The sequence below is a fragment of the Grammomys surdaster genome, unplaced genomic scaffold (genome assembly GCF_004785775.1).
Source record: "Grammomys surdaster isolate TR1022 unplaced genomic scaffold, NIH_TR_1.0 262, whole genome shotgun sequence".
NCBI classification, from domain to species: Eukaryota; Metazoa; Chordata; class Mammalia; order Rodentia; family Muridae; genus Grammomys; species Grammomys surdaster.
Window position 1 is genome coordinate 1030675 of NW_021604703.1, and position 26250 is coordinate 1056924.

General features: G+C 48.2%; 1 protein-coding gene and 1 non-coding gene across 3 annotated transcripts; both read left to right on the forward strand.

The window, feature by feature from the left end:
- On the forward strand, window positions 1-24963 carry Sparc (secreted protein acidic and cysteine rich). 2 transcript variants are annotated; one of them, XM_028775918.1, is made up of 10 exons: window positions 1-285; window positions 10127-10196; window positions 12650-12709; window positions 13340-13427; window positions 14645-14766; window positions 17875-17995; window positions 20015-20148; window positions 20635-20783; window positions 23086-23234; window positions 23814-24963. In XM_028775918.1, the coding sequence occupies exons 2-10, from the start codon at window positions 10140-10142 to the stop codon at window positions 23840-23842; spliced, it is 909 nt and encodes a 302-aa protein (XP_028631751.1). In that variant the 5' UTR covers window positions 1-285; window positions 10127-10139; the 3' UTR covers window positions 23843-24963. The 2 variants fall into 2 exon arrangements, with proteins under 2 accessions (XP_028631751.1, XP_028631752.1); XM_028775919.1 differs by having other exon boundaries at window positions 12653-12709.
- Window positions 12202-12303, forward strand: LOC114628050. The gene has a single exon (XR_003712437.1). It is a non-coding gene; the product is annotated as a U6 spliceosomal RNA (small nuclear RNA).
- Window positions 24964-26250: the final 1287 nt, after the last annotated feature.

The following is a 26250-nucleotide window of genomic DNA, read 5'->3' on the forward strand; positions in this document are numbered from 1 at the left end:
AGGTGGGGCCAGGGTGTCTGGGTAGCACACAGCCTACCACAAGGCAAGGAAGGAAGAAAGAAAGGACAGCTTTGGTTCTGGGGAGAAGGGGAGGCAGGCCAGGGGAAGGAGGAGACAGAGGAGGAGGGCCTTTGAGTGGAGGCGGAGGGTGAGACAGACCCTGCCCAGAGCTCCAAGTGGCTTCCTGCTGCTTGCTTCTAAACCCCTCCACATTCCTGCAGCCCTTCAGACCGCCAGAACTCTTCTGCCGCCTGCCTGACTGCCTGCCTGCCTGCCTGTGCCGAGGTATGCATCTCCCTGTCAGCCCCTGCCCTTCTGTAAGCTTCATCAGCCCCTCTGCCCCATCCCCTTGACTACCCTCAGGGGGAGGGGAGCTGGAAGCCTGTTGCTCACTCACAGGGGAACTTGTTATCTCTGTAGCACTGCAGAAAATATCCATGCTTTGCTGCGACCACTTTCTCTGTGTTCTCTGGTGGCAGAGGCTACTGGTCTGTCCTCTGTCACCCACGGTGGCAGCTGCCTGCCTCCCTTTCTGAGAATCTGATCCTCATTTGCCCATCACAGCTGCCAACCCAGAGAAAGTCTGGCTGGCAGCCTGCTGGGTCTGGCTTCCTATTCTAGGAGAACAGACATCCAGTTCTGGGTCAGAACACTGTTGTCCAAATGGGACTTTGCAAGGAGGATAAGCAGATCTGTAAACAGCCAAGGCAAGGCATTCCCTTTAGTCAGTTCCTCTGGGAAGGCTCAGGTCCCTTGAATCTCTGTCCACCCCCACCCCATCACCCTGTGGCAACAGTCAGCCCAAAATGCCATTGTCTCTCCCAGCCTGAGGTTGCCATTGTTCTCATCCTAATTCTGAGAGATGGTCATCTCGGGCACTCACTAACATTGCTTTTGCTGTATCTAGACATCTAAGAAAGCTGACAATTTGATACAATCCAGAGGGAGGAGGGTGTGATGGGGAGGAGGGAGACAGGGTGATTTAGCTCCAGGACACCTTTCACACCACTACTGAACCTACTCAAGACTCAAACCAGCCTGCTGAAATCTTGTCTGCCCCAAGCTGTTTTGTAAACTTCCTGTGTGTGACATCTAGGATGACTGAAATAAGTCTCCTCTAAAGGGAATAGGCATCAATCATTGTCGTCTGCCTTAGGGACACACAACATACCTGCAGGGGAGGGAGTGTCTCCACAGGCAACTCTTTTAAGTTTCTAGAACCTTCCAAGTGCAGGGAGTGGCATGAGATGCAGAGCGTATATGGGGTGGCAAGCTTTAGGCAGTTTGTGGGCCATCTCACATAGCATCTCCCCTGGGTGTAGCCTTCCTGTCCTAGGGAAGAGGGATAGTTTTGGGGGTAGCTGTATTCCCCTAAGACTTCCCAAGCAAGGTCACTTAGTTGAGTCTATAAAGTGGTCTATGAATAAGCTTCAAAGAGTCTCTGGAAGTAGTGTGAGTATGTGAGTGTGTGTTTATGTCTGTGTGTCTGCGTGTGTGTTTGTGTGAGAGATGATGGGTGTCCACAGCTTTTAGGTTTAAGATATCCCTAAACAGAGGCCAGACCCCCAGAAGAATGGTGCGAGGATGTGACGGGAAGGATAGAAACAAATTTGTATTTGCCAAGGACCAAACCAGAAAGAAGTGGTTGAGGGAAGAGTTAACTCTTGTTAACTCAGCCATCAGCTGCCACATCGACAGAGCCGCACTGGGGGAGGGGGAGGGAGTGGGGGTGGCTGAGAAGGAGTCTGCTTTTGAAACTTTCTCCAAGCCCCACCCACCAAGAGGCTCTTCTCCCTGGTGACTCACTCCGAGAGGAATGCGAGTTGCCACGGCAACCTTTTTTTTCCCCTAGGGTCTCTGCCTACTGGCTGGGAGGGGACTCTGGGAACGCTCAGGGACCTTTAAGTTCCAGTCCTCCAAGCCATTGCTACGGCTGCCGCCACCGCACTCCACTCCCGCCCCGATACAAGGACCACAGCAAACTTCTGCCCTGTCCCCATCTCCCACGTCCCAGGGCCCCCAGGACTGTGATAAGCCTCTCTAGAACTGCCCTTTTCGAGACAGAGGGTTTGAATCTGTGCTTAGAAGATGTCATTTGACCTTGAACTAATCTGTCTTCCTGAGCTCTGGTTTCCTCCCTATTTCGGGTAATAGCAGCAGTCCCCTGGAGAAGGTGCAGGATGAGCCGGACTAAAGCATGTACTGGGAAGCACTTTGCAACCTCACTCCCTTCTAAAGAGACTGATTTTTAGCACAAAGGGGATTATTCAAAGTCCTTTTTCTTCTGGCAGCTCCAACATTTGGGGTCCAGAGAACATTTTCTTAGTGAAAGTGGTGACAGGAGTATTTTTTAAAATGCATTGTTTAAATTAATATTTCAATTTGGGGATCTTCTTGTCAATTTCCCAAGAGCAACGCATCCTCCTCTAAAGAAAGACTGTGATCAAGGCTGGAACCAGGACTCATTTGGAAATGCTTGCTGCATTAGCCTGAGGACCCCAGGTTTTTTCATTACTCTCAACCTGGGGAGTCAGATGCAATGATGCCTGTCTGTAATCCCAATGCTACTAAGGCAGAGACAAGCCAGTCTGCAGAACTCACTGGCCAGCCTGCCTAGCTGAATCATTAGCTTCTGGATAGTGAAAGACTCTGTCTCAAAATACAAAGTAGATGGGCTTAGTGGCACTGCCCCCCACTTTTTTTTTTTTAAGATTTACTTATTTTATGTATGTGAGTTCACTGTAGCTGTCTTCAGACACACCAGAAGAGGGCATCAGATCTCATTATAGATGGTTGTGAGCCACCATGTGGTTGCTGGGAATTGAACTCAGGACCTCTGCAAGAGTAGACGGTACTCTTAACCACTGAGCCATCTCTCCAGCCCGCAAGTAGTGAAAATCTTTTTATTGTGAGAAAGAATAAATCGCAAGTTTACAGCTGCCTGGAGATGCCGGGGATTGAACCTGGGACCTCACACATGCAAAGCGCACTCTCTATCACTGAGCTACATCCTCCAGCCACTTGCCTTTAATCTCAGCACTTAGGAGGGAGAGGCAGGCTGATCTCTGGGAGGTAGAGGCCAGCCTGGTCTATATAAGTGAATTCCAGGCTGCTGAGGGTTTTGTAGGAAGATCCTGTCTCAAAAAAAAAAAAAAAAAAAAAAAGAAAAGGTAAAGAACAGCCAAAGAAGGTGTTGACTTCTGGCTTACACACACACACACACACACACACACACACACACACACTCACATACACCATATATACATCACACACAGAAATGGAAGGAAGAAAGGATGGAAGGAATGGCAGGTATTGGTCAAAAGGATAGGTTACAGCTCAATGATGACATTCGGAAAGATGCTACCTGTCTTAGCCTCAGTTCCCCAAATCTGTCAGGTGGGCATGATCTGAACTAGATGTCCCCAAACCCAGTTCCAGGCACTGGTTTCCTTGGAAGGAGCAGCAGCTTCCTGCACGTTTAATAGCAGCCTCCCTTCTTGCTTTAGGAGAGGAAACAGGAAGAAGGCTGGGGAGGCACTATCCTTATCCAGCTGTGGGCTCTGCAGCACAGCTGGGTTTGCTATTTCCAGATACAGCTTTTCATGTTGAAAATAAGTATTAAACAGCAGAGGAGATGAGGCAAAGTATGTTTGCTTGTTGAAGCCTTTTAGGTTGGCAGATGAGTCTGGGGAGATAAACAGGCAACCATGAACACATGGGGCACAGAGTTTAAATATGTAGATACTGATTTTACCACCAGCCTGGCTAAAAATAAGTGCAGGATGTAGCCACACCTTCATATTCTCCCCCGAGTGATATCCTCACTTACACAATCACATGCACACGTATATGCACACACACTACACAGAGGGAGAGAGATTCTTTAAGAAAAGATATTTTAACAATACATTTTTAAAAAATTTAATCCACATGGTGATGGTACCCACTTTTAATCTCGGCAGAGACAAAAAGATCTCTGTTAGTTTGAGATCAGCCTGGTCTACAGAGAGAGAGTTCCAGCACAACCAGGGCTGCACAGAAAAACAAAAAGGTTTTATTTATGTGAATATATGTATATGTAAGCACAATGCATGTGGGTGCCTTCAGAGGTCAGGATCAAGCATCTAAGTCTCTAGAGCTAGAGTTAACATACATGGCTGTGAGCTGCCCAACACGGCAGCTTAAAACTGAGCATGAGGTCTCTAATAAAGCAGTAAGCACTCTTAAAGGCTGAGTCATTTCTCCAGCTGCTATGTCCTTCCCCCAGGTGCAATTCTTATAAGTATGAAAACTCCAATCCTCACCTAGTAACAGATGTTATGTCAGGCCATATGTCATCTATACAGACAAACAAGGATGCAAACACGTATACCGTTAAATAGACTATTCGTCAATGAAGACACCTCTCCGTATCTCTCTCTGTTTCTGTCTCTGTCTCTAACTCTCATACACACACACACACACACACACACACACACACACACACACACAGAGAGAGAGACAGACATTCACACACACACAAGTATGTCTCCCCCACCCTGCCTCAATACAGGCACATGAGTGCCTTTCTTTCCAAGATACAAAAGTTGAAACTCAGAAAGGGAAATTAGCTCACTGGAGATTATACAGCGGGCTGCTGTCTTCATCCAGCCTTCAGATCTTGGGAAACTTGTCAGGTTCCGGTCAGTTGGAGCTGACCTTGCTCCGAAGGACCTAAATCATTCATAATACATGATTAACAACACTTCCTTCCTCCCTTTGCTAGTCTATTCCAGCCTAAATGACTTAGTCATTAGGCCCAAGACCCAGCAAACGTGGCTTACAAATGATTTCTCAGTTGTTATCCTCTGGCTCCTCCTTAGCTAGCCTCTGACTTAAACCAACAGAAGAGGGGGATGGTACCAGCTTCTAGCCATCCCTGGGGATGGAGGAAGCTACCTTCCCCCTATACTATAGTGTGGATCCTACACCTTTCCAGCCTTGCTTGCGACTTCTGGGACAGTTGGGTTGCACAAGGCCAGGGCCAGCAAATGGTGACTTATCAGACGCTTTTAGAGGTACAGCCTCTACCCTGGCCAAGGACGTGTTGGGCAGCAAATCAGCTCAGCTTTCACATGCCTAGCCACAGATATCCAGTAGGGAATCCATGAACAGAGATAGCAGCTCCATCCTTCCAGGAACTTGATTTAAAGTCTTGGGTTAAAGGATCTCTCTGGATCATCCTGTGCTGCTTGTGGCATTAGGATTTCAGATCTCGATTGGAAAAAAAAAATCACAGTAAAAATTTAGATATTTCTGAATGTTTGGCTCAGAAACCACCTTGCCCAAGGAATTTGAGTGACCTATTTTCTCTCTCAAAGCTGTGAGTTTTTGTCTAAAGTATAGACATGGTAAAGAACTATCATGTGGCCCACAATGGCAAGCCACTAGTAGTGGTTTTCACTCTAGACTTTAAGGGGAAAGACTATATGATTGATTAGTAATGTCTGCTACATACACGGAAGGGGTATGGGAAGGTTGGTGTGCTACATATCCGCTTCCTTTGGAATCCTTTAGTCTTTTCCAGATGTTACATTTTGGATACTTTGATGTTTCTTATCCCCTCCACTTGTGGTCATCCCTGATGCAACAGGGACCGCTGTACATTGAGTTCCTTCCCTCTGCCTTTATTTGTTCTAGGGAGAGTTGAAAACTCAGCCTGAACTGCCAGCAGGACCCAGTCACATGGTCTAGAGGGTGCGGAGGCAGCAGGAATTCCTCCAGCCTGGTCTAGACAAAGTGAAACGTGGCACTTTAGGAGACACTGGAATTTCAGCAGGGCTGTGTCCAGCCACAGAGCCTGGAGCCGCCTCTGAGCTGCCCAGAACCAATTCTAGGTTTTAGCATTAGTGACACTCTAACCACTTCCCATAGCTTCATCCCTTCCAACAAGAAATAGAAATAAAAGCAAGGAATCTGGGGCAAGAGGGAGATGGGACACTTCAAGATAGGCTGAGCGAACTCAGGAGTTCAGAATAGTCAGGAACCTTAGGGGCTTCCTTGCCCAAGGGTGTCTGACTGTTCTAGGGGGAACCTAGAGGTATTTCAAGGTTTCTGGCTTATTATGTTGGAGTATGCTGTGTTCTCTCTCTCTCTCTCTCTCTCTCTCTCTCTCTCTCTCTCTCTCTCTCTCTGTCTCTCTCTGAGCCAGAGGTCAGCCTCAGCGGTTGCTCCTCAGGCTCTGTCCACCTTGATTTTAAGACAGTGTCTTTCACAGGCCTGTATCTTGCTGATTCAGCAGGACTGGATGATCTGCAAGGCCTAGATCCCTCTGTCTCTGTCTCTCTCCAGTGCCGGAGTTGCAAGCTTGTGCTGCCACAATTGAGTTTTACATGAGTACTGGGGGTTTGAACTCAGGTCCTCATGCTTGCCTTTATCAACCGAGCTCTCCCTTCAATCCCTGGTTTTTTTTTTTTTTTGTTATTGTTGTTTGTTTATTTGTTTTTATTTTCACTCATAGACATAGTCCAAGATGTGCAAAGGGTTTTGGAGGACACTGCTCTTCTGGAGCAGGCTTTCTCAACAAGTCCTTCACACTGGCAGCATTTTAAGGTTCAGTAACTCCCTGTGGTCTGGCCTGGTGGTGCCTAGCGCTCAGGAAGCAGAGGCTGGAAGGTCACAAATTTGAGGCCAGCTTTGACTACATAGTTAGACCTTGTCTCAAAGAGAAAAATGACTCCACCTCACCCTACCCAAACCAACCAAACACAAGAGAGTTGGGTATGGTGATTCAGGCCTGTAATTGCAGCATTTGGGAGGTGGAAGCAGAAGGATCTGGTGGTTGAGATCATCTTTGTTTACAGACCAAGTTTAAGGCTAACCTAGCCCCTGAGACCCTTAGGAAGGTCTCTGGGATTGCATTTCTCCACATGCTTTCCATTTGAGTTAGGTCATCCTCAGAGTCTGTGGTCCTGAGGCACACTGTCTAAAAGCCCACAGTTCTGAGGTTGCCCCTAGGTTTAGGTACTCAGTGGCGCCTTCATGTCCACAGGGAACTCCCAGGAGCCCCTTTAGGTTTGAAGGGAAGTGAGAGCTAGGGGCTGGCTGTACTTTTCCATCCTATCCTTTCCATCCAAAGAGCTAGACAAGTAACCTCTGCTTCAGGTCCTGCTGGCAGCCTAGGTTCAGTTTTCAGCTCTCTCCAGAACAAATAAAGGCAGAAGAAAGAGACTCAATGTACGGAACAGAGAAAGGGGGCGCCAGGGGTGTCTGCACTCGGCGGTCACAAAGCCAAGGGCAATACACCTCCACTTCCCTCCCACCCTGCCCAGGGCATTTTTCCTGCCTACTTCTCAGGCCAGGTTGGCCCAAGTGGGCACCCTCTTAATGACTACCCAGGAGCAGGTGTCTGCCAAGGGAAACATCAGAGTTGAGAGACCATACTGGTACCTGTCACTCATGTGCTGGACTGCTAGCTAGAGGCATGGATCTTCCTTTTTAGGCCCCAGCCTTCTCACCTGTACTTGGATGGCAGAAAGACCTTCCTCAGGCCCTCCTTGGAAGGCTGGTTTGTGAGAACGCTGAGGATATTTCCCCAAGCATGCTGGACTTAAGTTTGAATGTGGAAGATCATGGCTGCCTTGTACTGGCTACAGTTACCTTGTGCCTGCGTTGACTATTGTGCCTCAAACAAGCTTTGAAGGGTAGACTCCAGCTTTTTTAGCCAGAAGTATGTTGCAGAACCTCAAAGATGTGTCTCATGGGCAGGCAGATAATGTAGCCCTTCATCCGTAATAGTTAAGGGGCTCCCCTATCTGGTCCCCCTAACATCTAGATGAAAAGGATTCTGGGATTGGTGAACTATAATATGTGGAAAATAATCATCTCTGAGTTTTTATGTCTGCCCTTCTCCTTACCCTTACCCAGACTCTGGGCTTAAATCCAGGAAGCACTCCAGGACTTAGGTTCTGAGACAGGACAGAATGAAAGGACACGATGATTGGAGGTGGGGGACAGGGGGGGTCTTAGGGTCCCCAGATCCCTCCTTCTGCTTGGATGAGACACCCAACCTTAGGAATCGTGTCTCTAGCTCTCAAACCTGAAGCCTATGACATATCCCGGCCTGGCTACCTCCCCAGAGCTTTCACTCCTCTACTGTTGAAGCCTGGCCTGGGTGACGTTTGGGCTCCAGCTGCCAGCCACACTTTGATCTTTTCATTTCAAACAAACCCAGACAAGTCCTTCATTGATGCCCTCTCTCCCGTTCCATCTGCCCAAAGCCACATGCAGAGGATGCTGGACAACGGTTTTCCAAATGGAGAAGCAAGAAGGGAAACAAGTGAGCAACTGTGAGAGGGGAAGAATGTTCCAGAAACTGCCTAGACAGGGAGAACTAGACCCTTTGGGCAGGTGGATCTGTCCTGAAACAACGCCAAACTTCCAAATCAATTTCTTTCTTTAACTTCTTATAGTTTTACTTCATGCTCACACCATCAAGTTGGGGTTAAGGCTCTTTCCAGTTTAGCCTAGCACAGGATCGTTATGGCCTCTCCCTCCTCTGCCTGTTCTGCTAGTCAAGTCTTGTCTGAAAAGTTCTGTGGTGCTGTAGATTCAGCTCAGGGCCTCATACATGCTAGCCAAGTACTATTTTGTGTGCCACACCCTCAGCTCAAAGATGTTTGGGATCTGGACTTTTTTTTTCTTTCTTCCAAATACTATTATCTGAGGAAAGAAGGTGGGTACTAGAGGAGGGGACACGCTAAGATCCGCTTTCCTTGTGCTTGTTTGGAGCCGGGGACTGAAAGCTAGCATATGCTCCATTCCTGTCAGTCATCTGAAACTTTACCTCTTCTGACCCTGTTGACAGATGGGGAGCCAAGGTTTAGAGAGAATAAAGGGTGTAACCCATACATGGAGATGGAGAGAATATCGAGGTGGAATAAGAATCCTGAACATTGAATCTAAGCTCAGTAGCTTTGCCTGAGCTGTCACTGCATCTCCCAGCACCAAGCTTTGTCAGCTGAGAAAGTTGGAGAGGTGCTAGGGTTGGAGAGGCTAAGAGGAAAGTCTTGGGAAACCAATAAGAAAGGCATCACCATTGCTTTCTTGACTGAGAGCTCTGAAGGGGCAAGAAGGAGCTGGCTTGCTCTGTGTGGCTGTAGAAAGGGACAGCATAAACTGCAAGCTTGAGGGAGGCATATCTAGCAAGAACTTTCTAGATCCACTTGGTAACAGAAGCCTGTCTGGTTAGCACCAGGAAGCAATGTTCCCACCACACGTTCCTGAGTCTTCAGCGGAAGTCTGCTCCAGAGATCCATTCTAGGCTACTGTGTGAGAGTTCAGAGTCCGGCATCTGGGAAGTGATCAGGGGAACAGTTTAGATCTTAGCTGACATCCCCTCTGCAACACAGGGACACCTCTGGATATTTCCTTAGAGGATCCAAAGAATGCTGTCCCTGTGGGTAGGGTAGAGGAAACATGATCCCCCAGGTTCCTTCCTGGCACCTCAGACTCTTACTCAGGCTTTGTCTTAAATGTGTGTCTCATTGTTTCGGATTCCTGTTGACTTCTCCACTGCAGAGGAGGGAGTGTGGAGGGGAGGGGAAGAGGAAAGGGAGGAGGGAGGAAGAGGAAGAGGGAGCCAGAGGGAGGGGAAGAAAAGCATAGGCAGAGGGGGCCTAGGGAGCATGGGACACGGTTATGGAATAGGGGACAAAAGTCTTAGAGCAAGAGGCATCAAAGGCCCAAACTTGACTTTTTAGCCTGTTGTCTTCTTCCAATCACTTAAAAAACCGAAACCGATGTACTGAGAACGGAGACCTCATCTCATGACCATATATAGAAAACTCTGTACCTTTATCCTCAATAGAAGGAAACTGGAGATGGGGTGGGGAGCCAAGCGGCAGAAAAATGAATTCCATTAGCTGCTGCTTGCAGCTGCAGTTTCCCTTGGAGGCTCCAGGCCAGGACTGTGTTTTATATGAAGAGGTAGGACAATGGGCGTTGGAGGTGCAAAGGGCATCTTAGCTCTAACGAGGAGTCTTTTCCACTGCCAAGAGGTCAACACTTGTCTTAGTTAACATTCCCATCTAACCCAGGAACTCAGGAGGAAGTCTCTCTTGCTGACTCCTCTTCTCTTCTCTTGCAGAGTTCCCAGCACCATGAGGGCCTGGATCTTCTTTCTCCTTTGCCTGGCCGGGAGGGCCCTGGCAGCCCCTGTAAGTAACCGAAGATGCTGTCTGAGTTCTAATTCATCCCATTTTCTCCAGCTTCTGAACTTGCTCTGGGTGCTCAAGGAGACATCAGGGATATGGCTCAGTTGGTAGAGTGCTTACTTAGCATTTGTGCACAAAGTCCTAGGTTCAATCCCCAGCATTACATAAACCTGGACTTAGGAAAACAAACCTACAGTCTCAGCATTTGAGAGGTAGAGGTAGGAATACCCAGAGTTCAAGGTCATCTTCAGGTATGTAGTGAGTTTGAGGTCAGCCTGGGCTACATGAGATCCTGTCTTTAATAAAAGGAGACTGTGTAGTGGTTAAGGGCACTTGCAGAAGACTCACGTTCGATCTTCAGAACCCAAATGGTAGCTTACAACCAGAGGATCTGACGCCCTCTTCTGACCTCTTATGGGTACCAGGCATGTATATAGTGTATAGACATACACGCAGGCAAAATACTTATACACATAAAATAAATAAATCTAAAAAAAATTAAAAATAAGTAAGTCTCTTTATTAAGCCAACAAGGTTAGGAGAATTAACATGAGGGAAGCAGCTCTCTGTGAAGTTCAGAGCTCACACACTAGTTCCGGCACTCTTAGCAGGATCTGACCTCTTCAGAGAGGGAGTCAGCAGCAGGGATGAGGGACTGTTGGTGGGAAAGAAGCTGGCAGAAGGACCTAGGTCCAGAGAAAGGAACAGGTTGGCTTCTGAATCTGGGAAGATATTAGATAGTAAGTAACTGACTCCGGCTGAATTGCGGGAGATAGAGAAGATGCAGACAAAGATCTCTGCATTCGAGGCTGTTGGAGACCTGGGGTAGACAACAGCTCCAGTCGGATCTTGGAGTAAGACTGGAACTGGGCAGGGAGAGGGAGGAGTTGCCATTGGAATGAACCACAAATGACCATTACTCCATCTTGAAAATGTGAAGCAAGAAGAAATAAAAAGGAAACATTCAAAGAGAAACATTTAATGAGAGCCAATCAAGCTAAATGAGACCCTCGCTTCCTGGCCCCACCATGGTCTCACTATATACTCTGGTTTGCCTCCAATTCCTACTTCCTCCACCCCTGCTTCAGCCTCCCGATGTCTGGGGTTACGTGTGCCAGCACTCCTGGCTAGCAACGTTTCACACTGGCATTCTCTGCGCTGTTCACTAGCAGGTAGATGGCAGCTTCTGGCCAAACTCATCAGGCAGGCAGATTTTAGCTGAAGATTGGTGAGGTTACCGTTAATTTTGGAAGGGGTTACAGCCAATCAGAGGCCTGAAAGTTTCTCGTCACCCAACTTGCTCTTTCTGGAGTCTGAAATGTCAGGAGGGAATTTCCGAATAGCCATAAAATGAGGTCACATGTGAGGGGCAGGGAGATTTGGCATCTATTAGGAGTCACAGAGGGTATTCATTCTGAGTCTTGGTTTTAGTGTCTTTGTTAGGGTTTTACTGCTGTGAACAGACACCATGACCAAGGCAACTCTTCTAAGGACAACATTTAATTAGGGCTGGCTTACAGGGTCAGAGGTTCAGTCCATTATTATCAAGGTGGAAGCATGGCAGCTTCCAGGCAGGCATGGTGCAGGAGGAGCTGAGAGTTCTACATCTTCATCTGAAGCCTGCTAGAAGATTGGCTTCCAGGCAGCTAGTATAAGGGTCTTAAAGCCCACGCCCACAATGACACACTTCCTCCAACATGACCACACCTACTCCAACAAAGCTGAACCTCCTAATAATGCCACTCCTTGGGCCAAGCATATTCAAACCACCACAGTCTGCTTCTGCTGTTTTGGGGATGTATTGAGGCTTAACTGGCAGAAATGCTCCTGTCAGTAAAATGAGGGATAGACGAGATGGTTTGGTGGAAAGTGTATAAAAGTCAAGTGTGCTGGTTCAAGCATGAGATCCCAGTTCTTGGAAGGCCAAAACATAGTTGACAAGTTCAAGGTCAGCCTGGGCTCTGTAGCAAGATCCTGTCCAAATGAAAGGAAATAAAGAAACGAGGGCTTGCTTCAGCAGTAGACTGACTGAAACTGGAAGGATATTGAGAAGACCGGCACAGCCCTAGTGCAAGGGGACACACGAACTAGTGAAGCATTCCATACTTTTAAAAAAAGAAATAAAGATGGGGCCAGAGAGATGGGTCGGCCGCCAAGCCTGAGGATCTAAAGACCCACACCTCAGGAGAGAACCGGCTTCCCCAAGTTGTCCTATGTTCTCCACACATTCGTTGTGGTATGGGTGCTCATTCTATCCCCCACATAAAACTCACATACACAAATAAATTCATTGTGATAACAGATTTTTTTTTTTAAAGGAAGGAAGAATGAAGTAGTACTGTGAGCTCCAGCCTGAGGCATCAAGCCTCCAGGCTTGTGTTCCCAGACAGAGATAATTCAGAGAGGAAGCTGGCCTTGGCCTTGACCAACTCTCTGAACCCTGTTCTCTTTTCCAGCAGCAGACCGAAGTTGCTGAGGAAATAGTGGAGGAGGAAACTGTGGTGGAGGAGACAGGGGTACGTATGTGGTGTGGTGGTGGTGGCGGTGACCCCAGGCTTAATCCCTTTCTGCCTGGTCCCTTCTTTGGGCCATCCAGACAAGTGCAGTGGGGTTCCTTATTGGACCAGGACATGCATCCCTCCTTATGTGCATACAAGGCACAGATACTAACCTGAGTATCCCCATGTACCCTTGACTGTTCCCCAAACCTTCAGTTGAGCCCTGAGCTCCTGAGGATTCAGAAATGTTTGGGTTTCATATTTTTTCTGTTATCACACATGGTCTCCCCTGATGTGAAACAAAAGAATCCACTCAGTTGGGCCTGGCAGGCATAGAGGGCACGGTATGCCTTCTTGTCATAACATCTTGGAGACCTCTGATTTATCTTAATGAAATTCCAGGGCTCTAGACATTTAATATAGACTAATAAATTGAATGAATACTAATAAGTAATAAGATTTCCACCAAAATCTTCACTCTAGCATTTGCACTGAGATCTGGGCCCAGCCCACCTTTCTCCTGGGTGCCCCTCACGCTCTCTTCTGGGTTTCTGAAGCTTCATTCAGGCCCCCTTCTTTGCAACCCTCTCCCAGGTCTGGGGTGGAGTGAGAACCCCTGAACTCATTTTCTTTTCTCTTCCATGCTAGGTACCTGTGGGTGCCAACCCAGTCCAGGTGGAAATGGGAGAGTTTGAGGAAGGTGCAGAGGAAACTGTTGAGGAGGTGATGGCTGACAGTAAGTCTCTTCTCTGTCACCTGGCATATCTTGATCGCTCTCAGCTGTGAGGGTAGAGGTCTAAGGACAGTTCACAGGAAGTTTCTAGCCAAGGAGAAGCATTATGGGGCTCTGGTAGCTGTGGGGGGCCAGCTGGGAACCCTCAGGTCAGGGAAGTCTGGGATAGATCTGTTTATAGCCAGGCCATCCAAGTTGTGAAGGACAGAGGAAACTCTGTAGTTTGGTGTCAGATTCTCATAGGTTACATCTGGTCACCAAGATTCCTGCCCCAGGGCTTCAGCCTGGGCTCAAGCTCCTCCTGGGAGCCATCTGAGAAAGCTGACTGGCTCATTTAATTTCCACTTGGCCCAAGGGAGCAGAGCCTGATGTAAATTCTAATACCTTAAGTAGAGAGACAGTGACTCAGGGTCCCAGTCTTGAGCCCACAGATGGAGGCATCCCTGTCTAAGGACATGGACTTTGGAAGTGGAGATTCAAACAAGGTTTGAACCCTTTGAACCAGGGCTTCTGTGTCTTATCAAGGCAGGATGGAAGCTCCAAGGAAAAGGCTCGGTGGATAAGATTACTTGCTGCACTAGCATGAAGACCGAGTTCAGCACCCACTTCAGCTTTTTCATGGGGACAGCTACGGGTGTCTGGCAAGAAGGGGCAAGGCTTGCTGGAGCAGAGGCTGGGCCTGGGGTCTTGAGTCATATCCCTTTCCTCTTCCATGCCCAGCCTTTGTTTCCTGTCATAGCTGGGCCCATTGTCTATTATGGGTCTGGGTTCTTCTTCCTTTTCCTTTGTGGACACCTGATTCTATACTGTTGGACCTCACAGCTTAGTTGAATCTACAACAATAGCTCAATCTTCCAGGTCACTCTAGAAAGTACTTTGAATCCAGAAATGCTGCACTGTGCTTGTTCAGCAGAGAGCTGAGAAGAAGGGAGCTGTTGTTTCAGTCACTGGGGGATCCATTTGCACCCCAGGTCTCTGAGTTCCAGACGGACATTCCAGCTCTCTGAAAAGGGTCTAGTCCCAACCTTCAACTGAATCTCCAATCCCCAGACTAAGCAAACTGCTCCCCTAAACTCTGTTAGCACAAAGGATTAGGGGATGCCCAAAATTCTAGTGCTGAGAGTGGAGTACACTCAAAGGCTATCAGCCCCAAACTCCCAACCGTGTGGTGTGGAAGCACGTGCCAGCCTGGTGAGCTGACACTATGTTTTGTTCCCCAGACCCCTGCCAGAACCATCACTGCAAACATGGCAAGGTGTGTGAGCTGGATGAGAGCAACACCCCCATGTGTGTGTGCCAGGACCCCACCAGCTGCCCCGCTCCCATTGGCGAGTTTGAGAAGGTAAGAGTGGGGACCTGGGCCCAGCAAAGCATAGTGTCTGTTAAAAAAATCTCTTTATGGGGAGAAGCTCCATTCTCAGAAGGCCCCTCCCTAGGACCAGTCACAACAGGAAAGTGGAGCTGAGTCACAAGTGAGAGCCTGCCTGGCCCCATCCCTCTAGCGCTGATGAGAGTTTAAGAGTTTCCTTGTGCCACCAGGTTCCAGGCTCTGTGTTGAGACTGATCACTGAGTGCTACATAGTCTCAGGAGGAGTGCACTCCAGTTCATTCTTCTATTACTATTTTGTTTTACACTTTATTTCTTTTGTGTGTTTGTGGCATGCACGCATGTGGACATCAGAGGACTTGCTTGATTGGTTCTCTCCTTCCACCATGTGGAGACCAAGATTCCAACTCAGGTCAGCTGGTTTGGTGACAGGCACCTTTACCTGTTAAGCCATCTCACTAGCCCTTCAATACCTCTATAATTAGCAAAGCATTGTGCCCACAGATGGGGGTCTGGGGTCTGCTCGAAGACCGACTGCCAACCTCATCTCCATCACTTGAGAGTTGTGAGATTTTAGTTAAAGCATTGAGTGTCTCCAAGTCTTAGTCCCTCACAACCAAAGAGGGTGAAAGAATCTTGAACTCACAGAGCTGCTATGGCATCTGTTAGAGGATGCCAGGTATGTGACAAGGATCCAGCATTGTTATTTCTCAAATGTCTCCATTCTATCTCCAACATGCATGTACTTACCATGTACTCATCCACCCATTCATCCATCCATCCAGCATATATTCATGCATCCACCCAGCCATGCACCCATCCTTATGCATTCATCTACCCACACAACCATAAATCCACCCATGAATCTATCCACCCATTTAGCCAACCATCAACTCACCCACCCATTTGCCTATCTTCCCGTCTACTCATTCATCTGTTCATTCATCTATCCATCCATCCACCCACCCATTTAACCAACCATCTTCTTATCCCACTCATCCATTCAAAACTCATCCACCTAACCACCCATCCATCCACCCACCCACCCACCCACCCCATCTATCCATCTACCCACCCATTCATTCACCCTCCATCTATTCACATACTCATCTACCCACCCACTCATCCATCCATCCATCCATCCATCCATCCATCCATCCATCCATCCATCTATCCACATACACATCCATCCACCCACTCAGCCACCCACCCACTCACACATCCACGCATCTACCCATCCACCCATATACTCATCTATCCATCCACTTAAACAAATGTTTTTTGAACACTCACCTGTGCCAATTGTTGTGCAATCCACCATCTGGCTTAAGACAGCAAATCTCATTCTAATTCTTCCAATCTAGCTGTGCATTTTTCTTTTTTCTTTTCTGTCTCTGTAGACCAGGCTGGCCTCGAACTGAGAGATCTGCCTACCTCTGCCTCTCAAGTGCTGGGATTAAAGACATGTGCCACCACTACCCGGCCCACATTTTTCAATATCTTCCCAAGACAATCCTTGCCTCTAGGATTCACATATTAGCTTCACTTTTACCTCTTCCTTCTTCTTCCCCATCCCACTGCTCTCTGGTGCTGCAGTCTCCCCTGCAGCAATGTGTAAGACTTTATTGACTCCACACTTGCAGGTCAGGCCTTTCCCCTATCAAAGGCTGCTCCTACTTGTGCTCCTGCTCTCAGCTAACCCCCAGACTCTCTGTTTGGTTCCTCTATGACCAAGGTTTTCCAGTAGGACCCAACGAGTCAGTTGGCCCAGCTGAGGTTCACCCAAGTCCATATTCTGGATAGTCACCTGGATTGCAGGGGAAGCAGAGAGAGGCTGAAGCATCCAGAGGAGTCTTCCTTTTCCCCTAGGAGGATTACACAGGGGTCTTTCATCCCAGCTCCAAACATGGGGCGGTAATGTTCTGGAACTCTCTGGAGTTAGGTCCTATGTGATATCTTTACCTGTTGAGCTGTCTCACTGGCCTTTCAGTTTTAGTTGAGCAAACTCTGGTGGTTCAGGCTTATCATCCCTGGTACAGAAAGGCTGGAGTAAGAGGAAAGTTGAAAGTTCAAGGCTTGGCTCTGCTACACAGTGCTACAAGGTCAGCCTGGCCAATGGAATGAGAGTGTCCTAAAACAAGACAATGAAGGGATAAGGATTATGATCATTAATAGAGCACCTACATAGCATGCACAAAGCTACTCAGCTCTGACACCGCAAAAATGTCTTCACCAGGGACTGATCCATAGTTGCCCTCTGTTGAGTGCGGACCAGTTCCAGACTCCCACTGGGGGCATGGGTACTCTGCCTAAAGTACTCTCTGCAAGCAGCCCATGATCAGTGAGCATCCTTGTCAGCTAGGGAACTGTCATCAGTATCAAGCCAGGGTGACCTTATGCTGCATTCTTCCTTTTCTCCCTTCCTCTTTCTTCCTTCTTTCTCTTTCTCCCCCCTTTCTTCATTTATGTGGTGTGTGTGTGTGTGTGTGTGTGTGATGGTTTATGCTAGTAGTCAGTTGTCTTCTACCATGTGGATCCAGGGATCAAACTCAGGTTATTAAGGTTGATGGCAAGCTTAGCAAGCTTGGCAAGCTTTTTTTTTTTTTGGTTTTATGAGATAGGGCTTCTCTGTATTGCTCTGGTTGGCCTGTAACTTGCTTTGTAGACTGGCCTTGAAGTCACAGAGATCCACCTGCCTCTGCCTCCTGAGGGCTAGGATCAAAGGTGTGTGCCATCATGCCTAGCTTGAGTGTCTTTACTGTCTAAGCCATCTCACCTACCCTACTGTGTGTTTCAGAAGGATAATGACTCCTGGAGTGCTGTGTACTTTTTTTTCCATGCACGGGTGTCTTTCCCCCTATCTCTTACTGTTCTTGAAGTATCTTTTGTGCCTTAGCCCTGACTCAGATGTGCCCCTGCTCCAAAGTCACCCATGACCCTTATATAGTGGAATAGCAGGATCTAAAGTGGGCTTCTGTGTCCCAATCTCTAATTCACTGTGTATGTGAGACCTTAGCTGTTCTCATTGTTTGGGTTCCCTTGTCCCCATGTCTGAAATGGCAGTGACGGGGATACTGGGTAGGGCTTTGGGAATGAAGGAGGTGCCCTGTGCTTGGTCAACAGGTGTGCAGCAATGACAACAAGACCTTCGACTCTTCCTGCCACTTCTTTGCAACCAAGTGCACCCTGGAGGGCACCAAGAAGGGCCACAAGCTCCACCTGGACTACATTGGACCATGCAAATGTGAGTGTCCTCATGCCTTCCAGACTCCTTCTCAGGGAGATGGCTCTGTGCCCTCACTGATGACAGCTCTGTGATCTTGGGTAAATCCCTTCCCCTCCATGAGTCCCAGTGTGACCATCCATAAAATTAATTCAAGCTGTCTTCTCTCCTGGGAAGACTTAGCCATCATGAGAGCAGATTTTAGAGAAGACTGCAAGAACCTTCCACTAGCATCCAGACAACCAAACCTTCTTTCTTCCTTTCTTTCTTTCTTTCTTTCTTTCTTTCTTTCTTTCTTTCTTTCTTTCTTTCTCTGATGATGAGGATGCTCTTTTATAAGGCTAACTCAAGTGATTCCTGTTTCAGCACTGAAAAACAAAAACTGTTTGACCTGGACCTGCAGAATATTCAATATTTTAAATTCAAATAGGGACATGCCTGAAACTGGGGAAATAGCTCTCTAGGCAAAGTACTTGTATAAAAAGGCTAGGTGTGGTAGCACATACTTGTACCCCTGGTGCTGAGGAGGTGGAACCTGGAACACTCCTGGGGCTCACTGAAGAGCCATCCTAGCCTAATGGGTGATCACCAGACCAACAAAAGAGCATGTCTCATAAAATAAGTTGGATGGCCCTTGAGTGATATCTGCGGTTGACCTCTGGCCTCCACACGTGTGTGTATGTATACATGACTGTGAGCACACATACATACCAATATAAGTGGATAAATGAAGTTAAACATTAGGGGCATACCTGTCATTTTCTTCAGGCTCTAGTCCTCCATTGGCACAGACCATAACTTCTTATTCCATCATATCCCTCCTTCTCCTTTTCTAGAAGACTGGGAAGTTTGAAGAGGGATGCCAGGGGCTCTGACTGGCCCATTGCTAGTGACCCAAGCTGTAAATTCTGCTGGCTCTGGGGCTTCCTCCTCATCTGAGTCTCCCAAGCCATACTCACTGCCTGTGAGACAACATGAGCTGTGTATCTGTACCATGTTCTACATAAGAACACCCTTCCCCATGGGCTGGGGCTATAGCTAAGTGGCAGAGTGTTTGCCTGGTGTGCTTAGGGTCCTGCACCCCCCCCCATCCCCAGCACTGTAAGTCAAATTGAACCAAATTAAAACAAAGGAGAGTCCCTCCCCAGCCTGAGGTTTTCAGCTGTAGAAAGTGAGGGCAGTTAGCCCTGAGCTCTTAACATTAGGGCTGGAATATACAAGGGGGAGACAGAGATTTAGAGATCCTTAGAGAAGACAGGATAGAGGAAGTTGGTGAGGAATCTTGGCCTATGAGGTGAGGAATAGTCTAAGGAGTCCTTAGCAAGTGGCTGTTGCAGCCCCTGAGGCCACTCATTTGCCCACTCCAGCTCCATGTGGAGATCTGCACTCCCAGATGGCAGTGATCCTAGCCACGGAAGGGCTTTCCTTGGGCTCAGAGCCAAGGATGAGCAGGCATCAGATCCCCCAGGTATCCACCCTAACTGGATCCAAAGCTGATGCTCTGATAGTCTGGCTGTAAGCAAGAGCCTTCTTCTTTAACAAGAGCCTGTTCCTAAGTCCAATGACAGGAGAGCGTGGAAGAAATCTCCAGGTGTGACATTCTGGGTGCTATGTTCTGAAGACAAGGATGAGGTTATGATCTCTAAAATGGTTCTGGGAGCTGTGTATGTTTGAGCCTTCTCCCCACTGCTGCTGTGCTGGACTTACGGATACAGATTGTTTCAAACACCTCCTAAAGGCTGGCCTTCAGTCCTGCTGGGATCAAACAATGGCCATCACCTAGAAAGGCACAAGAGCATCTGGGGTGGTGGAACCTCTCAGCAGGTTAGGTACAAGCCAGGAAGCTGCAAGGCCTTGAGCTTCGCCATGCAGTCTTTACTTATGAATCTGGAAAGACTCTGGGTCAGAGAGCAGAGACACCATGGACAGGGTTGCTCACCAGAGTGCTATGGGGTGTAAGACAAGGAGGAGAGAGTAGTTGGGTAGCATGTGTGCCCTCTTGCATGTCTAGGCTGACTAATCCTGTCTCTTGTGCCCTAGACATCGCCCCCTGCCTGGATTCTGAGCTGACCGAATTCCCTCTGCGCATGCGTGACTGGCTCAAAAACGTCCTGGTCACCTTGTACGAGAGAGATGAGGGCAACAACCTCCTCACTGAGAAGCAGAAGCTGCGTGTAAGTGGCCTCCTCCCAGCTTGGAATGGTGTGCCTGCTATTGATTTCCGTGGAATCTGCTGATGGAGATCTAGGGCTAATCTTTAGAACCAGGCCCCAAGGTGGTCTATGCCTCACTTTGCAGGGTGCCTTCACCCTTGATACCAGGACACAAACATCCAGCTACCTTTGGAGGCTCTGAGGAGGTCTGTAGTAGACAGACCCAAAGCATAACCCTATTCTCTCTCCTTTGGAGTCAACAGGCCTTCTCTTTTAGTGAGCATGTTTAGCCCCATGGCAGAGACTTAGGGTGGGGTTCTTGCCCTCTTCTAAAGCCTCCATAGGCAATGGTGGCTTGAAGCAGGTCTTGCTATGGTTTCCCCATCTGTGTGTGGATAAGCTGCTGACTATCACCAGCACCTGTCTCCTAGCCTCATCGTGAGCTCTAGTCTTGGCTGGCCTCTTGTTGGCTAGACCCTTGGTTAACTGATGATTCCACCTCTGTAGGTGAAAAAGATCCATGAGAACGAGAAGCGCCTGGAGGCTGGAGACCACCCTGTGGAGCTGCTGGCCCGAGACTTTGAGAAGAACTACAACATGTACATCTTCCCTGTCCACTGGCAGTTTGGTCAGCTGGATCAGCACCCCATTGATGGGTAAGAGTCAGGGTTCTCAGGACCATAGGCTCAGCTTTGTACTGGGATGGGGCTGGTAGGGCATTAGATGAGGCTCTAAGGCCCCTCAGCAACTTTTGCTGCTTCCCAGTCCAAGACTCCACCATCAGCTTAGGGCTGGAGCAGGTGGAGCAAGCATCCTTCGGGAAGATGAAGACTTGGGAGGAAGAAAGCCCTGAGACATGTAAGGTCAGAGGAAGTGATCAACAGCAGTACAAAGAGTTCTTCCAAGGCCTGTGAAGGCAGGAGCAGGGGACCCATGTGGGCAGAGAAAAAGAGTCTAGGAATAGCCTCCAATGTGACCAGAGTCAAGCCTCAGGGCCTTGCTCATCCTTGTTCATGCCTGCTTGTGGTCCTTCAGTGGAATAGGGCTGCCATCACAATGGCCATGTCCCATATCCCTCCTGAGGTTCAGCTCCATGGAGCCCACCTGGCCCCAAAAGTTCCCCAAAATTTCAATGGCTTCCATATCACATATTCCCAACCTGGTGCTCTTGCCTGTGGTCTGGGCATTAAGGAGACTTCAGAGAGTTTGAAGAGCACTACTTGAGCTGACACTGAGTAGATATCCTTCTGTCACTTCTGGCCTCTCTTTGTAGCCGTGAGAGGCCCTGTTTAGGTCCCAAAGAGACAACTCACTCACTCCTTCTTGGAGCCATTTCTGCTCTTTGCTTTGAATATGAGAAATAGGTGGTCACTCAGGGGACAGGCAGGGCCACCTTGCTGGCATATCTGGAAGAGAGATATCAGGTCAGAAAGGTTCCTCTCTGAGATGCTCATTGATCTATGTCCGGTTGTGTGCCAGGACATTACCCACCCCGCTGGCCACCCCCCATCCCTCAACTCCCTCCCAGTTCCTGGCTTTCCTAGGCTCTGGGAAGCTCTCAGCTGCTCCTCTCCCAAGCTCTTGCGGTGGCTGGGATCCAACTGAGTGACACAGGGGTATGGAAGGGAGAGTCCTGGGGGACATCTGGATCCCATGTGCCAAGTGGCCTAGAGAAAGTTCGAGATGGAGTGTCAGGGCAATGGCTGGGAAAGTGCTCCAGCCTCCTCTTGGTCAGAGTTGTTGGTGGCCTTGCAGCTGCCTCAGTCTGTTTTCTCACAAGACAGCAAAGGATGGTTCTGGCCAGTTCAGATTTTGTGTGATGCCTCTTGTAAGCAGGAGACTGTGAAGAACATTGGTGTCACAGTATCCTCTGAAGTCCCTTGTGGGTAATAGTGTTCTGGGGACAATTAATTGGGATTCTGAGGAGAGAAAAGGAAAAGAAGCAAAGATCGTGCTTTGGAGTCTGAGACCAGCAGAGAGGACTGGGTGGAGGACAGAGGGAGGATGACCCTGAAGTCACTCATTGCATGGTATAGAGAAGATTCATGAAATCAATGTGTCCTTCTCATCTTACCGCCCAGCCAGGCCTGGCTCAGCCTCTCCCGGAAGTCAGAGTCATCACCAGATTTTGTTGTTCACTTACTTCTTATTTTTAGTGCTGGGAATAGAACCTCTCACTAGGGGATTCTAGGAAGTGCTCTATCACTGAACCACACCACACTCCAGCCCCTTACTGGAGGATTCTACTCAAATACTCCACCACTGAACCATGGTCCCCCTTTACTGGTAGATCCTCAAGGAGGACTCAGGGCAGGTGCTCAACTGCAGAGCTGTATCCTAGCCCTATTAAAAGACTGATAGGCCTTTTTAGACCCCGTTTTAGGCTCCTGCAGCTATATCAGTGTGTGAACATCAAAAATCTACAGTGTGGTCAGGCAATGGTGGTACATGCCTTTAATCCCAGCACCCAGGAGGCAGAGGCAGACGGATTTCTGAGTTCAAGGCCAGTCTGGTCTACAGAGTGAATTTGAGGACAGCCAGGGCTATACAGAGAAACCCTGTCTCAAAAAAGGAAAAAAGAAAGAAAGAAAGAAAGAAAGAAAGAAAGAAAGAAAGAAAGAAAGAAAGAAAGGAAGGAAGGAAGGAAGGAAGGAAGGAAGGAAGGAAGGAAGAAAGAAAGAAAGAAAGAAAGAAGGAAAATCTCAGACTTTGACATGCCATAACAGAGGTGCCAAATCTAATGTTTCTATATCCCCAACACTCAGCCAAGTGGCCCTTACGATGAAGCTCATAGACTCAGAACTGGAACAGCTTCCACTACCCTCTCCCATCAGCTGGAGTAGGGCTGTGTGGTGCTGTGGGTAAAACCAGATTCCAGCCCTGGGCTCCTACCACTGACTTCCCATACTGGGCTGTGTTCTCCCATGCTCACACCCTGCCCTACTCTTTCCCTGCCAGGTACCTGTCCCACACTGAGCTGGCCCCACTGCGTGCTCCCCTCATCCCCATGGAACATTGCACCACACGCTTCTTTGAGACCTGTGACCTAGACAACGACAAGTACATTGCCCTGGAGGAATGGGCCGGCTGCTTTGGCATCAAGGAGCGTGAGTGTTTGGGCTTGGGGCTGGGAAGAAGTGTCCCTGAAGGATGGGATATTGTCCCTTCTCCTTCCTATCCTGTCTGTCTCCTTTGCCTCTTTAGCTTATCTCTGCTCTCTCTGACTTTGTGCCCAAAGGTTTCTTTAACTGAACCTCAAACATTAATCCTCACTCCATGTAAGCACTATTTTGGGAACTGGCCGCCTGGGGAGAGGAAACAGGAAGTGTGACTTGGCAACCAGCACAAGAGATGGAGATAGGCCAGGGTCAGGGAGATCAAGGTCCCATTCACACACTTCTCAGTGCCCTTGACTGGTCACTGGCCCCGGGTCCTGGGATGGAAGTGGATCAAATAGACCCTAGAACGGACACCGGCCTCTGTTGCATTAGCATATGGTGATTGTGTGCAATCAAGGATTTCATCATGGCGTCTTCACTCGTGTACCTGATTTATTTGATCATCTCCATAGCCTATTTCCGTCTCTCGTTCCCACTCCCTCTGCCCCCCCTTCTCTTCCTGACCAGCCCCTTTCTGTTTTCAAGTGGTAGAGCCTTATTTTAACCCCGTCTCTTTTCCCTCTGCAGAGGACATCAACAAGGATCTGGTGATCTAAGTTCACGCCTCCTGCTGCAGTCCTGGACTCTCTCTCCCTTTGATGTTCCCCCTTCCATTAGCCCCTTGTTTAAAATGTTTGGATGGTTGGCTGTTCTGCCTGGGGATAAGGTGCTAACATAGATTTAACTGAATACGTTAACGGTGCTAAAAAAAAAATGTAAGAAAGAAAGAAAGGAACTAGAACCTAAGACACAGCATTTTCCCACATAATTCAACTCTGAGGTCATGGCTCATCCACAACCCTCTTGTCCCCTGCACTGCACAGTGTCTCACTGGCTGTGTTGGAAACAGAGTTGCATAAGCTCACCTTCCACAAGCACAAGATATCTTTAGCTTTCATTTTTATTTTGCATTTGACTCTAACACTCAACCCAGACTCTGTGCTTATTTCATTTTGGGGGATGTGGACTTCCTGGGGTCTTCCCCTGGTGGTTTGGAGGTAGGCAGAGGGAAGTTACAGACGCAGATACAAAATTTGGGCAAGGATACTGTGAGACCTGAGGATCCACCAGTCAGAACCCAGATGGCAAGTCTCGGTAGCCTAGGTCAACAATTGACATAATAATCCAGGGCTGTGACACATATAAGAGACTCCCAGCAGCCCGGGACCTCGCTCTCTCCTCTACTCTTTGGGCAGTTTCTTTCCATGTTCGGCTGTTGGTTTTAATTTTGGTGAGCCATGGGAGCCATGGGTGGACCAGAACATCACGAGGGATTCTCTTACTCAATTGCTAATGGACTTTCAGGCTCTTGCTGGGAGCTCTAGGCACTGGGAGGCGGTTTCAGGAAAGTGAGACTCAAGAGGAAGACAAAGAAGGTTGTAAAGTAGAGAAAGTGAGGCTGGTGAATTGGTTTGATCTTTCCCATCTAGACAGCTGTCATAAAGTTTCTAGCATATCCTCCCTCACCTCTCCCCACTCCCTGCCACTTGAAACCTTCTACTTACTAATCAAGAGAAACTTCCAAGCCAACGGAATGGTCGGATCTCACAGGCTGAGAATTTGTTCCCCTCCAAGCATTTCATGAAAAAGCTGCTTCTCATTAACCATGCAAACTCTCACAGTGATGTGAAGAGCTTGACAAATCTTTCAAAATAAAAAGTAATGACTTAGAAACGGCCATCCTGGGTGATGGTGGTATGTGTGTGTCTTACTCTTGGGTGCTTTGTTTTCAGGTGTGCACAAATGTGGCCATACTTGTGCACAGAAGCAAACACTCCATTGTGCTTTTACACACATGTATTCACACGCTCATACACAGGGAAGCTAAGGCTCCTGTGCTCCTGTGAGCACTAATTTAACAAACAAAGAACCCAGTTCCTGGGCTGGGATGTAGCTGAGTTGGTAAAGTGCTTACCCAGTATGAACAAAGCCTGGGTTCGATCCTTTGTACAACCTAAGCTGGGTGCGGTGGTGAATACTTGCAATCCCAGCACTGAGGAGGTGGAGGCAGGACAGTCAAATCTTCAAATCATTATCAGCTACAAAGTGAGCTGGGGGCCAGTCTGGACTACACAAGACTTTACACCGCCCATCGTGTGTATGTGTGTGTGTGTGTGTGTATTCCTTAATCATTCCAGACACATTTCAAGTGCCTGAGAATCAAGCTGTATTCACCCCAAGGAATACAATACATCTTCTTCACACAAAGTTCTCGGGAGCTGAGTGTAGTGGTGCACACCTTTATTCTCAGCATTTGGGAGGCAGATGTAGGCAGAAGTCTGAGTTTGAAGACAGCCTGGTCTATATAGTCATAGGCTAGCCAAGGCTGCATAGTGAGACCTTGTCTCAATAATAATAATAATAATAATAATAATAATAAAATATCTCTGGCAAGGTGGGGAGTGAGAACTTGGCCCCTTGGTGGTTGTTGTAATAATAATAATGATGATGATGATGATATTATGATTATTAGTCCTCAAAAGCCACAGAACACTTTACAAAGCCTGTGCCCCTCAGACACACCAGTGTGATGTTTCAGGCTGATTTTTCCAAAATCCCCTTGGAGAGGAAGGGAATTCACTGTAGAGGGCCACACAGCAGGTTCTTTTGACAATTTAAAGATGAGTAAACTAACACAAGTTTCTAGAGCACACACTAGCTGGACCTTGGAGTTCTTGTTTATGTAAAGGGAGAGGGGCGGGGCAGGGAGAACCCGCACGGTTTTGTTCTGATCTTAGGATGTGTGCAAACCCAGCACATTGATGGTCTCTGGGAATCTGGGCGATCAGAGGGCTTAGGAAATTCCTATAGTGTTGCGTTCACTAGCAGATGTTTGTCAGGTGCCTCCCTCGGACAAGATGTCCCATGAATAAGTCAGAAACACGCAACTGAACGGCTCCAGAGGGGATGGTGTACAAAGGAAACGAAAACTGGGTGTGGAAACTGTGAACCTGTTCCCTCTGGC

Excerpts from the sequence above, each read along its gene's own strand:
- Sparc (XM_028775918.1), top strand. The coding sequence starts at position 10,140 with ATGAGGGCCTGGATCTTCTTTCTCCTTTGCCTGGCCGGGAGGGCCCTG. Across the intron at positions 10,197-12,649 it reads GGAGGGCCCTGGCAGCCCCT|CAGCAGACCGAAGTTGCTGA; the intron begins GTAAGTAACCGA and ends TCTCTTTTCCAG. Across the intron at positions 14,767-17,874 it reads CCATTGGCGAGTTTGAGAAG|GTGTGCAGCAATGACAACAA; the intron begins GTAAGAGTGGGG and ends CTTGGTCAACAG.